Source organism: Passer domesticus, chromosome 7 (assembly GCF_036417665.1).
Source record: "Passer domesticus isolate bPasDom1 chromosome 7, bPasDom1.hap1, whole genome shotgun sequence".
Classification (NCBI taxonomy): domain Eukaryota; kingdom Metazoa; phylum Chordata; class Aves; order Passeriformes; family Passeridae; genus Passer; species Passer domesticus.
The window spans coordinates 45,493,499-45,507,617 of NC_087480.1; the positions used below are offsets into that span (position 1 = coordinate 45,493,499).

The 14,119-nt window shown below is 40.6% G+C and overlaps 1 protein-coding gene across 7 annotated transcripts in view; it reads right to left on the reverse strand.

Annotated features, from left to right (window-relative positions):
* Positions 1–14,119, reverse strand: part of SLC44A3 (solute carrier family 44 member 3) — a 91,959-nt gene that overhangs the window by 16,375 nt on the left and 61,465 nt on the right. For 6 of the 7 annotated variants that reach the window (XR_010366348.1, XR_010366347.1, XR_010366346.1 and 3 more), the window contains 2 exons: positions 12,723–12,909; positions 4,672–4,837 (listed from right to left, as the gene is read on the reverse strand). Coding sequence is in view for 2 of the 7 variants with exons in the window: in XM_064428184.1 (XP_064284254.1) it covers positions 4,672–4,837; positions 12,723–12,909 (353 nt within the window). In the remaining 5 variants the exon portion in view is untranslated. The remainder of the gene's footprint in view (positions 1–4,671; positions 4,838–12,722; positions 12,910–14,119) is intronic. The other variant, XR_010366349.1, reaches the window with a different exon arrangement.

A 14,119-nucleotide genomic window follows, 5' to 3' on the forward strand; every position in this document is an offset into this window, starting at 1 on the left:
TAAATCCTCACTTCAGCAAGGATTTAAATAATACACACTATATTCACGAGTGGGATTATAGTTCTGCAAAAATCCTGAAGGTATCACTGCAGTTCATTCAAAACACAAAAAACTTTGCAGTGGAGAAGTGGTATTTAAATATGTGAATATACCACATTATTTGAAATAGGAAATTCCAGCAAAGCATTTGCTACATTTATTATTTTTGTCTTAAAACCAGGGGAACAGCTTGGGGAATAGTGGAATTTTATACTGAATAAGGCAGTTTGGGTTTTTTTAGTCATCAGGTTTCTGTGTTAGAAACACATGCATTGTAGGTGGATGAATTATTCTATTCATATTGAGCCATTGTTTTTTTTCTCCCCGAAACACTTCCTTACATATGACAGTGTCAGTTTGATCTCAGAATACAAATTATTAAGTTTCTGCAAGTTAAAGGTTAACTAGTGATAAGAAACACAGAAAGAAGAAAATTTATTCCTGTGTTAATAACGTACTTGTTACTGAAGAGAAAAATGAAGAAGTGCTTTGATATTTTTAACATGACTAAATAATGAGCAGCAATGTAAGAAAAAAATAATTAAAATGTAAAGCTTAGTTTAGATAATTTTTTACATATTTGGATGCTTTTCCACAGCTCCTTTTCTTAACAAAGAAATTAGCACAAAAACAGGGTCTGACGAGGATTTTGCTTTGCCTCCAAACAGATTAGAAAAAGAACAGATTTTCCTTGTAATTCTGGTTCAGAGTAGGAAACAGGAAAGAGGCTAAACACAGCAACAGGTGATGGTTATGACTGTAAATAAGCTCAAGATTGGCTCAAACCTACTCCCATTGCTCCCAAGGCTGAAGCTTCACCCACCTTTGTGCATTATGTGGCTGCAAGCCTGAAGTGGCTTTAGCACAAGCATGCAATCATTATGCAGTGCATTCTGTGCATGTGAACTCCACTGCATGTGCACAAGGTGTCAGGGAAACTTGGGAATCTGCCTGATGGTTATAAGACTGAATAGAGCCATAGCTGGCTTTTCCTCTTTGGTATTTCTGTTTTATGTTATCATGAGATTGATTTACATACAACACTACTATTCCAAACTCCTGTGGACCTGTATTCAATACCACATTATCTTTTAATGATTTTATTTCTTTACTACTGTCGATTGCCTTCATTTACTTGTAAGCTCTGTATCTGACACTTTTTTTTTAACACTAAGTTCCTTGAATCAAATGATCACACATGCATCTTCAATTTTATTTGAAAAACATTTTTGTGAGAAGAAAAAAATGTCATCTTGACATACGCAAAAGACACAGACATTTGAATGGGAGAAAAGTGTATTTTTTCCTTTCTTTAAAATTCTCTTCTCTTAAGAGCTATCCTTACAGTTTTCTTCACTTATGTCTTACCAATTCCAAAGACTGTCTAAAACTAACTTTAGTATAAAATACTTCAGAAATGTTGAGGAATGATTCTTCTATTCCTCAAGTAAATATGAATCTAATTTTTTAAAAAACACAATAAATTACAAGATTTGTAATAAAACAGACATTATGAGACTAACAGAGACCACACAGACTGTATTGCACTTCTACCTTATCTCAAAGCCACATGGAACAGGTCTGACTACATACATACTGGTGGCTCTTTTAGGTCAAGTACGTAAGTAGGGCAAAGGATGTCCATAAATATTGCAGATATATTTGAAGAGGAAGCCTTTACAAGTTTGTTCTAGTTGATCTCTCAATGACTTTGGTGCAACATCCATAAACCTTCATTTTGATTTACTGGGAGAGATATGTATTTCACTTCTCTTGTAAACTGTGGAACTGAACACCTTAGTCAGGTAGATAACCCCAATCCTTAATTTCAAATCTGTGCAGTGATATCTGTGCACTGGAGCTACTAAAGAAGCTCAGACATGGACAGAACAGTGATGTCTGTGATTGAGTTACCATAACACCTTCCTTTACTCCCAGAGAGGGGGAAAGGCTCATCTCCCTGCAAAGGTAAATAGATACATAAGCATGTATCTATTGATGTACACCTAAGCACATCAAGGTGAGAATAAACCCTCATGTAAAACAACAATTATAACAAAGAAAGCTTTTAAAAAGACTAAGCCCTTTTCACAAGTTGTAAAATGTAATTATTAAGCAAGAAAACCTACTTATTTTTATTAAATTAATGAAATCTTTTGTGTATTCATATTTAATCTAAAATAAAAGAAGGCCAAATCCATTTTCAGTCATTTTCAGTATTACAGGCCAAATATATGTATCCTGTAAAGCTAATCCAGGTAGAACAACCCCCTGCCCACCCCATGTGCAACTCAGCCGTGGCTGTTGGCTGTGCAGCGCATTGCTGAGTGTGCTGTGGAAGGAGATTTCCACATGGGAAGGCCGTGCCATTTCCTCGGAGCACTCACAGGACAAGAAGCAAGCCTGTCTGTAAGATCCCATAAACAAACTCTTGTGACATGCCTTTATGATGCAGCCCCGGGGAATACATTAAAAACACACAGCAGACGAGCTCAGAGTTGCTGGAACAGCTCGAGATAACCCTTGCCCTTGCTGTGTGGCTGCTGCTGCAGCTAACCACCCTCTCCTGCACTGCTCTGCATCTCTGTGCATCTGTGCTGACAGCCTGAAGGCCAGGACAAGGGATTACCACCACAGAACAGTTGCATTTCCCCTTGCAAATACAACCCTCTCAATATAGTACAGGTCACCTGGCAAGCAAGAGGAGAGCTTAATGGTATTGTACAAAATGATACCAATACAATTGGGAGCAGGAACCTTCTGTACTTGGCAGCCAGTTCCTGCAGCAGTAAAAAATAGCTGGAAAGCGGAAGCCCCTAGCAGAGCAGTAAATGTCATCACAGCAGTTTCTACAGGTGCTTCCCTGCTCTGCATGAACAAGATATGGACAGTGCCTTTGCCTTGGGGATTTATGTGGTGTATTGCGCCAAAATGCATTGTAGCACACAGCCCAAAAATTCAAGAGAACTACTTTACTTTTCAGGAACACAGCAGAACTACTTTACTTTCCTGTGCTTTCTCAAGCCAGTTTAAATGAACCTTTAGTGCCTCAGCATTCAGCTGCTAAAACTGAGGTACATCAATGTGCTTACAAGAGAAAGCAGCTCACTACCCACAGCCATGGGAGCTCCAGAGCTTCAGTGGAAAAAAAGTGATGACATCAGAAATGAGAGTTCCTCCCTTTCCAGGTCCTGTTACAGCATGTAAAATAGAAGGGTGAGACTATGTCACTCTTTCAAAAATCTTTCAATCCTTAGAAAAGCAACATTTTAGGTTTTATTTGCTCTTACCTAAGCACCAGGTCAGTGGCACAGCCACTGAGGATTACTGTGTTAATCCTCACAGGGACAGGCTCCTGATACACATGTTAAACCTTGTCCTGCCTTGGCTTTTTGGATGGGATGATAAAAGATTGCTTAAACCAGGGGTGGAAACTTGCTGTTCCTAGATCTTTGGCTGGAACAGCACAACTCCATTGGGTGCTGCAGGAAAACCCTACAGAGCCAGTCCTGCAAGCAGAGACTGCACTGTCTGCTGGGCACTGGGGAACACACCATTTGGAGAACTTCCAGCAGCAGCCTCTTGATCAGTGACTGAAACACCCAAGGATACATTCTGGAGACCATCCACAGAACCCCGCTTCCTAATTTTTGGAGAAGGCCAAAGGCATCCTCCCCAACTGTCCCAGCCATATGGCCCTAGGCAGCAGAACCTCCACTCCAAGGGCCCCAGGCTCTCTCGGGCCAGGCTCACCACCTCAATCTCACATCACCTTCCCCAAGGGTTAATTTTTCAACAAATTGGGGTTATCATTATATTCCTCTAATACAAACTGAAGAAATGCCTTAAAATGCCAGAGTTTTGCACAGATCAGAAAATCTCATTGCTGGACCTAGAAGAACAGCACTGAGGATGAGAGAGCTCATAAAATACTCAGGAGAAAAAAAATTATCAGGAAAACGCTCTCTTCATTGTCAAAATCTCAACCACATAAGGTGAGATTTAAATCTTCTCTTGCAATGCGTGCATAAACTCAGATTTATTTAATTTTACTTTTCCTTTTTTCCTCCACATTTACAGGGTATATAACAGACAAGGAAGTTTGTTCACACATGTCTAAACACTTTACAGTGTTAAAGCATTTATAGTTAGCTGAAAATATCTGCACAGAGTAAAAAAAAAAAAAAAAAAAAAATTAGACCAACAGTTATACAGGCAGAACAAATGGAAACCCCAGAGCATGGATGAACATTTACAAAGAGGTAAAACTGCCTCTTAATACATGAAATTACCAAGGAACAATATATTGTTTCTCATTTGGAGCTAACACAGTCTCATGGAAATGGGTGCAATGCAGCCTGTGCCTTCCAAATGGTAATTCCCCCAGAGCCAACAGAGTTCCAACATCAAGGCCCAGTTTGGCCCAGCATCTCCAGCAGCAGGGGCGAGTCACATGAGTAAGATGTTACAATTTGCATGATATTAAAGATCTTGCAGTAAGCAACATTATAGTAAACTGGATTCCTGATATTGACATAAATTGCAGTCTAATTGGGACTATTTTTCCTAGAAAAAGATTGAAAGTAAATGCTGGAAAATCCCCAAAACTATCAGGGGCAATTCTGCACTCACCTGTTGAAATAACAAGTAACCACTGCCCCAGCAATCACCATTTGCTGACAGGCAAGAATGAATTCACTAGTCCAGATAAGGCCAAGGAAATGATACCATGCCATGTAGCAAATTCCAGACAGAGCTCTGTATTCTACTTGTCCTCCCGAAGTGGACTGTGCAGTACCTGAAGTTGGGATTACACCACTGTGTTATTATAACATGCCAGACAAGGAGGGGGAAGGAGAAAGGGGGACAGGGACAAAGAAGGACATGGAAGTGCTTCTGTGCACGTTCTCTTAACTTCTTTACTGAAAAGTTACAAAAAAAAAAAATCTATGCTATTTAATTCCATCCATTCTAACAAAGAGAAACAATATTTTATAATTCAACTTGGATTTTGAAAAAAAATATTTCACAAAATGCAAAAGATTGTGTTTAAATTAGGATGGAGACACAACTACCAGTAAAGGAAAAAGGAAAGCTACATATTAGTAAAGATATCTGAGAGGACATTACTCTAGACTTGAGTAATCAAATAGTTCAGAAGTAAATGAAATCTTGATTTTCATAAGTCAAATTTGAAATAAATGCATAGTTATGAAATGCTTTAGCGTTTTTTGGTAAGAAGCAGAAGAGAAAGACTGCAGAAAAATATTAAGAATACATAACATACTGTTGCAGCAAAACAAAACAAATATTTTAATTGCTATTACTAATCAGAACCATGGCCATTAGTTTTCTGTTCTCTATACTTTGCAATCTTTGTGCAAAATGCAGGCAATCTTTGTGCAAAATGTAGGCTCTTTGGGGGTGTGGGGGGGAAGCAGACATCAGTATGGTAGTACATGCTCCAATGCTACTACTGTATCTAGGAGTGTGGATAAATTAACTTATCCAAGCTAAAAACATTCCTTCCACTTCTGTTACCAACAAAGAATGTATTCCGTATTCATTGGTGGCTTTTCACAAAAGGTGGGGGCAACTCGGATTCCTCAACAATCAGACCTTTTTTCTGTGCAATCCTATTTGTGGCACTTGACTCTGAAGGGCAGTCAGGGGATAATGGCATTAGGACAATTTGATCCTAGTACAAGGTCTCTAGGTTCCTAACATGTTTTGGGGTTTTTTAATTTTTTTTTTTTATTTTACCAAGCCTTAAGTCTAGTTTTTGGTGGACATGTTTGTCCACCAAATAAAACAATCTCTGGAGGTGAGTAGTTTCTTATTCCAACTCCATGAAAGAAATAACAAAGTGAGACAGAATTGGCTATTACTGCTCAAACAGCAATATAACTTAAGCTTTAATACTTCATGTATTCATTTGGTGGACATGGCAGTGTTAGGTTTACAGCTGGACTTGATGATCTTAAAGGTTTTTTCCAAGTTAAATGATTATATGACTCTGTGTTCTCTTACAGGACAACACACCACATTCAAGTTAAAAACCACCACATATACAAAGCTATCTAGGAAATAGTTCCTTTTTGGCCTGTTTTTCTATAGCCACAGACTTCTTACTCAAGAATAACTAAAAGTAGAAACAGTACATAATTGTTTCAGCAATACCATCAGGTTTAGACAAGCTTTTTTTAAGTTTTCAGAAGCAAGGCCTTTTGGTCTGTAAATTAAGAAAAAATCCATCTATTCCATAGTAGCACTGCAACATTATTTTAAAGTTCTTTGAAAGATAAAAAAAATGCTACATGGGTACATAAATACAGACATATGTTCTAGATATTTTCTTTTCTGAGATGTTAACAATATTGTCTGAACAGGCAAGCTCTCTCCAGTGCTGTATGGTTGGTCATTCATAGAAATACTGTAGTGCTTCCAATATATTCAAATGAATTTTGCACTGTGAAGTGCAAGACGTTTGATGGTTTGAAAAAGCTACTACTCAGATCTCTTCTCATAAAGTCTCCCTCATTTCTCCCCATCCTGTGCCTCACTGGCTTTAAGTTTGCAAAAGTGAGGGTTTTTAAGGTGAGTTCTTGAGGATATAATCATTTACTTAAGTCATTACAATAAGTGAGGCACCATATAATTATGAATTCAAGAGATTTTTCATTTCCTATATTTTTCTTCCAGAGGCTCTAGACTGCCTTTTCCTGCAGCACACACAAGTAGCCAAATGCATTCATTATCCATAGCCCACAGCCTTCACTGGGAACTTAGGCAAGCAAGATGTCAGTGAGACACAAGGTGTCCTACCTCTCCATTTTCATGCAAAGACATTACACCATTTGGTAGCAGAGTTAAGGACATTTTCCACCATACAATCCACCTGAACATTTCTTTTTCCAAAATAGACCTGTTTAGGCTTTGTATCAGTAGTGTTGTCATGAAGACTGATAAATGTTCATATGGCAAGCTAATCCTGTTTGCTTTTTCCCAGCCTACTGAAATAACCACCTGTAGTAATAACAGTAATGACTTTGTCTTTCCTGGACAACCTTGTACTTGTGCATGTGCACAGTGCTGTGCTCAGCTGCACAGAAATCAGGCAGAGGCACCTGTGACTTCACCTTCCATCACTTTGCTGCTCAGGTGTGGTAAACTAGTTTTGTTATTTCACAAAAATCTTTTTAATGATATAAACATCTCTGTCCAATTTCCTGTCTTCTGGGCCTACCAGACATGCCTGATTTTGTCAACAAAACTACATGCAAGGCTATTTTTCTGTATCAGTATCTCAGATAAACTTTAAAGCTGTCCTAGGTAACCTGTCAAGAGAAGTATATGCCATTTCCCTCATCATTGTACTAAGATCTATCTCTAAACTTTTTCAACAAAGCCCTGAAATACAGTTTAATTTGTCAACAGATTATTTTTCTTCAGCAACACAATAATGAATGTTCCCAGTGTACCATACACTCTTAACGATGGCATTAACAACTCAGTAAAGAACTGAAGTCCCCACATCTGAATCACCAAATCTGGAAGCCTTTGATCAGTACAAGTGTTGATCTGCTGCCAATACTTCAAAAGAAGTGATGTTAACAATGCAAACAGGCCAAGTGTTTGCAGCAGAACCCGGGAGAATTCCCCCGTGGGCCTCGAGCCCAGCGCTGCCCTGGCAGCCAGCACAGCAGGCGATGGGACACCAGTCAGTGGTGGCTGTGTGCGGTACCTTCACATCCATTTTGGGACTGCCAGACTCAGGTCAGATGTCCTTACCCAGCAGCTGCTACTCTGAGGCTTTGCTGATGCCTGCAGCAACAGGCTGTTGTAAGAGACAAAAATTCCTGGGAAGTTTAGTCCAGCAATTTCCTTATCACAAACAAAGAGCCACTGACAAGAAAATACTGAGAGCCTGTTTATCAGTTCCTGTTAACATGAAAATATGTTCTGCCCCTCCCACTGTGAGGAAAGGTTCTGGAATCATACACTGAATCTTAGTGCTTCCTGCAACACAATCTATTGGGTTATCTTATTTTGTGCTTTTGCATGTAAAGGTATTTACAGGTAAGCTACCTGACTATAATTGGAATGTCAAGGCCCCTGCAGGAAATACATTTTTATTGCTCATTTTACTGTTGTACAGCTTTATGTGGCAGTTCTGCTGCTCTCTTGCCTGTAGGATGCAACTTCACTGCACAAAAAAAAACCAAACCCACACCAACTTCTCATCCTACATTCACAGTATTTATACCATGTGGACCTCACAGCTCCTGCACTCTGGAAAGTCGAAACACATTCTCTGCTGTGCCACGTGGCCACTTCAGTTCTGCAGTGAAATGCCCACAAATTAGCAAACAATAAAACTCAGTAACCCTAAGACATATCAGCTTTTCCTAAGAACAGCTGAATTCCATTCCTAGCCAGCTAATGGTTCTAACTGGTGCCACTGCTTGTGCTACCTAAAGTCTCATGAAGTCTTGGCATTTCTCCTATTTGTCTAGGTCTGGAATTCACTCAGTCTCTGCTGCTCTTACAGATTCTGAATTACCAAGGTACTTAGGCAGGTGCCTACCCTAAAATGCATAAGTAGTGCCACTGATTTTAATAGGATTATCCATGTGTTTCAAATTAGTCACGTGCCTAAGTACCTTTCAAGTGCAGGCTATAGCTTTCTACAGCTCCCAGGAAGTTAGGATTTTTTTCTCACAGTAATGCTAACTTTTGGAGGAGATGTAAATAAGGTGCCTGCCTGGTCGCATAATGATCAGGTGTGCCACAGCTGAAGCAAGGATCAAGTGCTCCATAACTGTTAAGATGCAGAGACACCATAAATATTATATAACTAGTGCAGATTCAAAGCAAATGTTAAGAACAGGTGCAGCACAGCAGCAAGCCAATTTTATTTACCCATCTCTCTGTATTAGACAAAAGACTAGTGTCTTCATGAACATCTCATTTTTTCAGCTTTCTTGGTATATTTGCATTTAAAATACAGCCTGCACAGCCCCAGAACATATATTATATATTTGCGAGAAAACGTCAAAGTGTCAAACCCAAGAAAATTACCACCTGTATTTTACAGCTGAATCCTAGACAAGCAATTATTTGTCAATGAAGAAAACAAATTGCTCTGTAAGAGAAAGCTTCTTTTTGGAGATCCTCAGAGAAGTACTCTCAAGAGGTGCAAAAAGTCCCCGAAACTCAAAACAAAAATAAATGTCTTCCACTTCCAGGACAATTGTAGAAAACAAATAAATAATACAAAGGTGTCCTGTCAGTGCATTATTAACGGTATGGTACTGTATGCACTTGTCATTACAGGATGTGTGGGTATGTCACCCTAGAACAGCAGAATGACCCCCAGCTTATCTGAAGGTGACTGCTTTAACAGAGCATTTCAGAGGACTCATATTTGGGCTGAAAATTTGAGCGACCACGTAATGGAATATTCTCAACACCAAATCTCGTTTAGTGCTCGTCTTCCAGGATTTGAATTACAAAACAAATCTGAGGCAGAGTAAGGGACTGGAAGTTCAAACAGCAATCCGGCTGACACGGAGATGTCCGTGCGCTCATCCCGCGGACAGGCTCGGGCGCTGCGCGGGCCGTGCCCCGGAGCGGGCAGGCTCGGGCGCTGCCCTGGCCGTGCCCCGGAGCGGGCAGGCTCGGGCGCTGCCCTGGCCGTGCCCCGGAGCGGGCAGGCTCCCCGGCGCTGCCCCGAGCACGGCGGGCCGGCCGCCCTTTGTTCCGCCCGGCTCTCGGGAGCCGCTCCCCGCTGGGCGGGCCTGAGGCGCTCCCCGCGGGCTGCGGCGCCCCCTGGCGGGCGCTGCCGCGGGCACAGCGGGCGCCCGGCGGCTCCCGAGCTGCTTCCATGGACACGGCCGGGACACGGCCGGGACACGGCCGGGACACGGCCGGGACACGGCGCCCAGCCCGCCCGGACCAGCCCGGCACACAGCGGCGCCTTGGCATCCGCATTCGGGCCCGGGTTTTAACTGAGAAGTGGTTTGGGTGGTTTATAAAATGCACACGTGCTCCTCGAAACATTAACATGCTTCTAACAGGAAGATCTTGTAAGGACTGACATCTGCACTAAAAATACCCCGCCAGAATAGCTCCGTCAAAACCTATGTTTTACTAGGTTGCTCATAAAGGCAATATATTGACCTTCCCTTCTTATGCTAAATCTGAGAAAATTCAATTCTTTCAAAACAAACTTTATCATCACTCTGCTGTGCGCTAAGGTTATGCTGCTCACTGTACTGTTTTGCATCATTTGCTGGAAATATCAGCACTCCTATTAAGCTACAGAGAAGACAAATCATAAAATACCTTTGAGTCAGGAGCTGTGTGCTGCACTATGAATGTAACAGCAGGTCATAAACTGTTTGAATCCTACTGTCCAAGAAGGCAGAGGAAAAAGAAAAAGAGTTGAATGAAAATGCCTAGCAGGAAACACAGAATATAACCAATGAAGAAAAATGGCACAACATGGAAAAAGCATAAAAAGCCTCTCAAAAGCAGTTTTCATTGGGTTTTACTCCCCTGTGAATACAGTGGAATTTGCTTTTGGATATAATGTGCAAATGACTATTTTCCTGCAAAGTCTGTAAAGGCATCCAGAAAATACCAAATGGTTTCCCATCCTGCTCTTATAATCAAGTTTTTTTCTGTCACATGAGCTAAAATATTTCTACTTTTGTAATGACTGCTGCATTTCCAAAAGCTTTTGAATATAACAGACTCAGCTGGCATTTTCTAAATATAGATATAATAAGGGCAAGGTTTACATCCTTATGTGTGCATATTAAGATCAAGTCAGCGTGACTTAACACCAAGGATGTAATATTTGCTCTCATAGTTCTTGGTAATTATATATTTAGAAAATCTATGTGTTATAATTAATTCTATTGTCCTAATATTAAATTTAGTACAACTAATATTTATCTTAAATGAACAGTTGGTTGATAGCTCAGGAGATGCTCCTTTCTATAAAGCCTGGTCTGAAGCAGGGACAAGGTATCCCACAAGGCCAGTTTCAAAATCACTGCTGCCTGTCTGGTCCGCACATAAATGGCATAAAGATTTTGCAGAAAAATGAGCAACACAGAACAGTGTCCAGCACACAATGCTGCTTCTATATTGGAAAGTCTAACTCAAAGCAGTGTGGAGAAGGAATATTCATGACATCTAAAGCAAAGGGCATCAGCTTGACTATGTAGTGAGGAGGAACAATTCACAAAGAGACTGCAGCTCAGACATTTGGCCATGCCAGATCTGACCCTTTTGCAGGAGAAGCAGGTCAGCAGCTGCTTCAAGCAGCCATTCCTGACAGACATGAGCTACTACAGGCAGCAGAAACAGGGACTGGCAAGTCTGCACAACTCTCCAATGAAAGCTGGAGGAAAACAGATCCCAGGCTAGCCTGAGCGATGGGTGTGATCTGCAATGCCAGCATGGACTCAGACAGCTTCTCATGTTAGGAACCAAGTGGGTCTTGCAAAGAGCCAGAATGAGCTGAGATGGAAGCAGTTGTGATGGAAGACTGAGGTACCTGATCCACAGAGATAGGGAATACAGCCAGCTTTGCCAAATGGGCTCAGCTATGGCAAGGCTAGAGGCTTTCCTGGCCTGGCAGGGACCTGTAAGTCTGTCTAAGGAGCTACTGCAGCTACTGTCTCAAGCAGTGGTGGCAACACAAAGTAAACAGTAACACCCAAGCATTCAAAGAATTAGACTGCATTTGGTTTTCCACACAGAAATCACTGGCAAGTTTGTGAAAAGAGAAAACCCATGAACAATGGTCTCTGTCCACATTGATTCTACATCAACTTTGACCCAAAGAATAGCAACTGGCTCCTAACAGTGGCCCCAGAAATTTAAAATGAAAAAATACCAACCCCCAAATCCTAATGCTCTATATGGACAGGGGCTGATGTGTACATGAGGAGCTACTCCCAGAGATACACACAGTTTAGCTTCACTTCTTTGAGTGATGTTCCACAGAGGGACAAGCTCTCTTTCACTTGGATGGCACAGTGCTGGGCCAAGGAACAGCATCCAAATTACCCTGGTTCAATCAGTGACAGATCTTACAATGATATATCCCTCAGTAACACCATTTGCATACTAAAAACCTGTTCTGCCATATCTTTCATAGTGCTTGACTCTTCCCACAGACCATCTCCTCTGCAACTGCAAGAGCCACTGGATTAATCCAAGTACTGTTGCACTAGTCCAAATGATAGCAATTGTCACTGAACTACTGCCCCAAAGCAATGTTCTGCCTCTGTGACAATTCAACATTGCTTTTGGACAGAGGAGATGAACATCCTCATTTTGTAACTTTTACACTAAAAGCTGTCTCCCCTTCCCGTTACTTTCTTCATTTAAGTACACTAAACATATTTTGTACCTACAACCATCTATTAACAAATCAATGAGAAAGAACACAACTCAAGTCCACATATGGAAACAAAAGGCCAATGTAAAAGACTCCAACAAGTGGAAAACAAAATAAAATAAAATAAAAACAAGTAGCTCAGCTGTGTAACAATGCTAGCCCACATTTTGTACACCAACACCAAGAGGTCCCACATTTAAGAAGAGAATTTAGGAAATGGTCAGTCAAAAACACTCAGTCAAAAACATGAAAAGCATATGCTTACCTGCAGTTCCTAAGCTAAGCAGTACAGCAACCCAAAATACCCAGAACACAATGAGAATCAGAAAAGTCCAGAGTGGCTGGAACAGGAGGAAAGGAATTCTGCCAATGATTTTGCCAACAATTCGAAAGAGCTGTACAGAGAATGGAAGCCTCTTTCTTAGTACAAATATAAGGGACAGCAGAACAACCTGTTTCAGGAAATAAAAAGACAAATTGTTAGGGGTTTTACCTCAAGAAAATTATCAGAGTTGTCAAATGTGGGATCAGAGGATACATATTTCACAAAGACATGACAATAAAGCAATTTATACAATCTTGCTACACGTTAGAAAATCCTTCCAAGACACTACCTATGTTCTCAAAGAGCCTGTGGATTAAAATCTATTTTCCTACAATAGTTGTTGCTGTTTTTTTTGAACAAAATAGGATTCATAAGACTTCAATTCATCTAATGGAAACTGTTTTGCTTTATAGCAAACATAAATGTACATTACACACTACTCATTGCTTTCACATACCCTGCAGGTCATAAGCTTTTAAACTTTCCTTCTACTCAGGTCAACTTGCCACTGTTCACTTTCACAGTGGTAGGAGAACCAGTCCTTTCCTGCAGTCCACAACCAAACTAGTTCCTAAGCTATGTATGTATAGGACCAAAGCAGGCATAAAATGAAAACTTATTTAAATAAATTATTGTCTTCCCAAAGTAAAAAACCCAACCCACCAATAACAAAACCCCGAGTCAAAAATCCCACAATATCCCCAATTCTTTGTATGTGACAAGGAACTATGAACAACAATTAAAATCTTTAAAACAGTAAATACAACCAGTGGCAGTTCCTTCATTAGTTTTCTTGCCTGCCCTGGAAAGAGCCACCAGTTCTGAAGAGAAGCATAACCTGCAGCAGCGGGTGTTCCCACAGCTCTGCAAACAACAGCCAGTTGTACTGGAACACACAAGCATTCAAAGAAACTTTCTTACCTTTTTAGTGTCAGCAGATGTAAAAAGGCCATAACTTGTAGAGGATATAAAAAAATCTGGTCTGTGACACATTTATATTTGTCACTGTAAACTGTCAGACTGTTCATATCTGGCAAATTCCATATGGATCTTATTCATCTCTAAGACAACAGGACAACTGCTTTGACAAATGTCTCATGAAGTACAAATTGCACCCTCAAATTGAGAAATGGCTTCTTTTAACATTGCAACATCAGAGTGAAAAAGCTCTCTTCAGAAGTTGCAAGCCACACTCAGATTTTCTGTTGTAAAACAAGGTCAGTGAGAGAAAAACAGAATTTAACCCCATAACTTGAAGTCCGGACACTGCTGCCTGCATTTCACTGCCCTTTCATTGTCTCAAAGAGCTGCCACCTCGTTCTCCTGCTGACAGGATG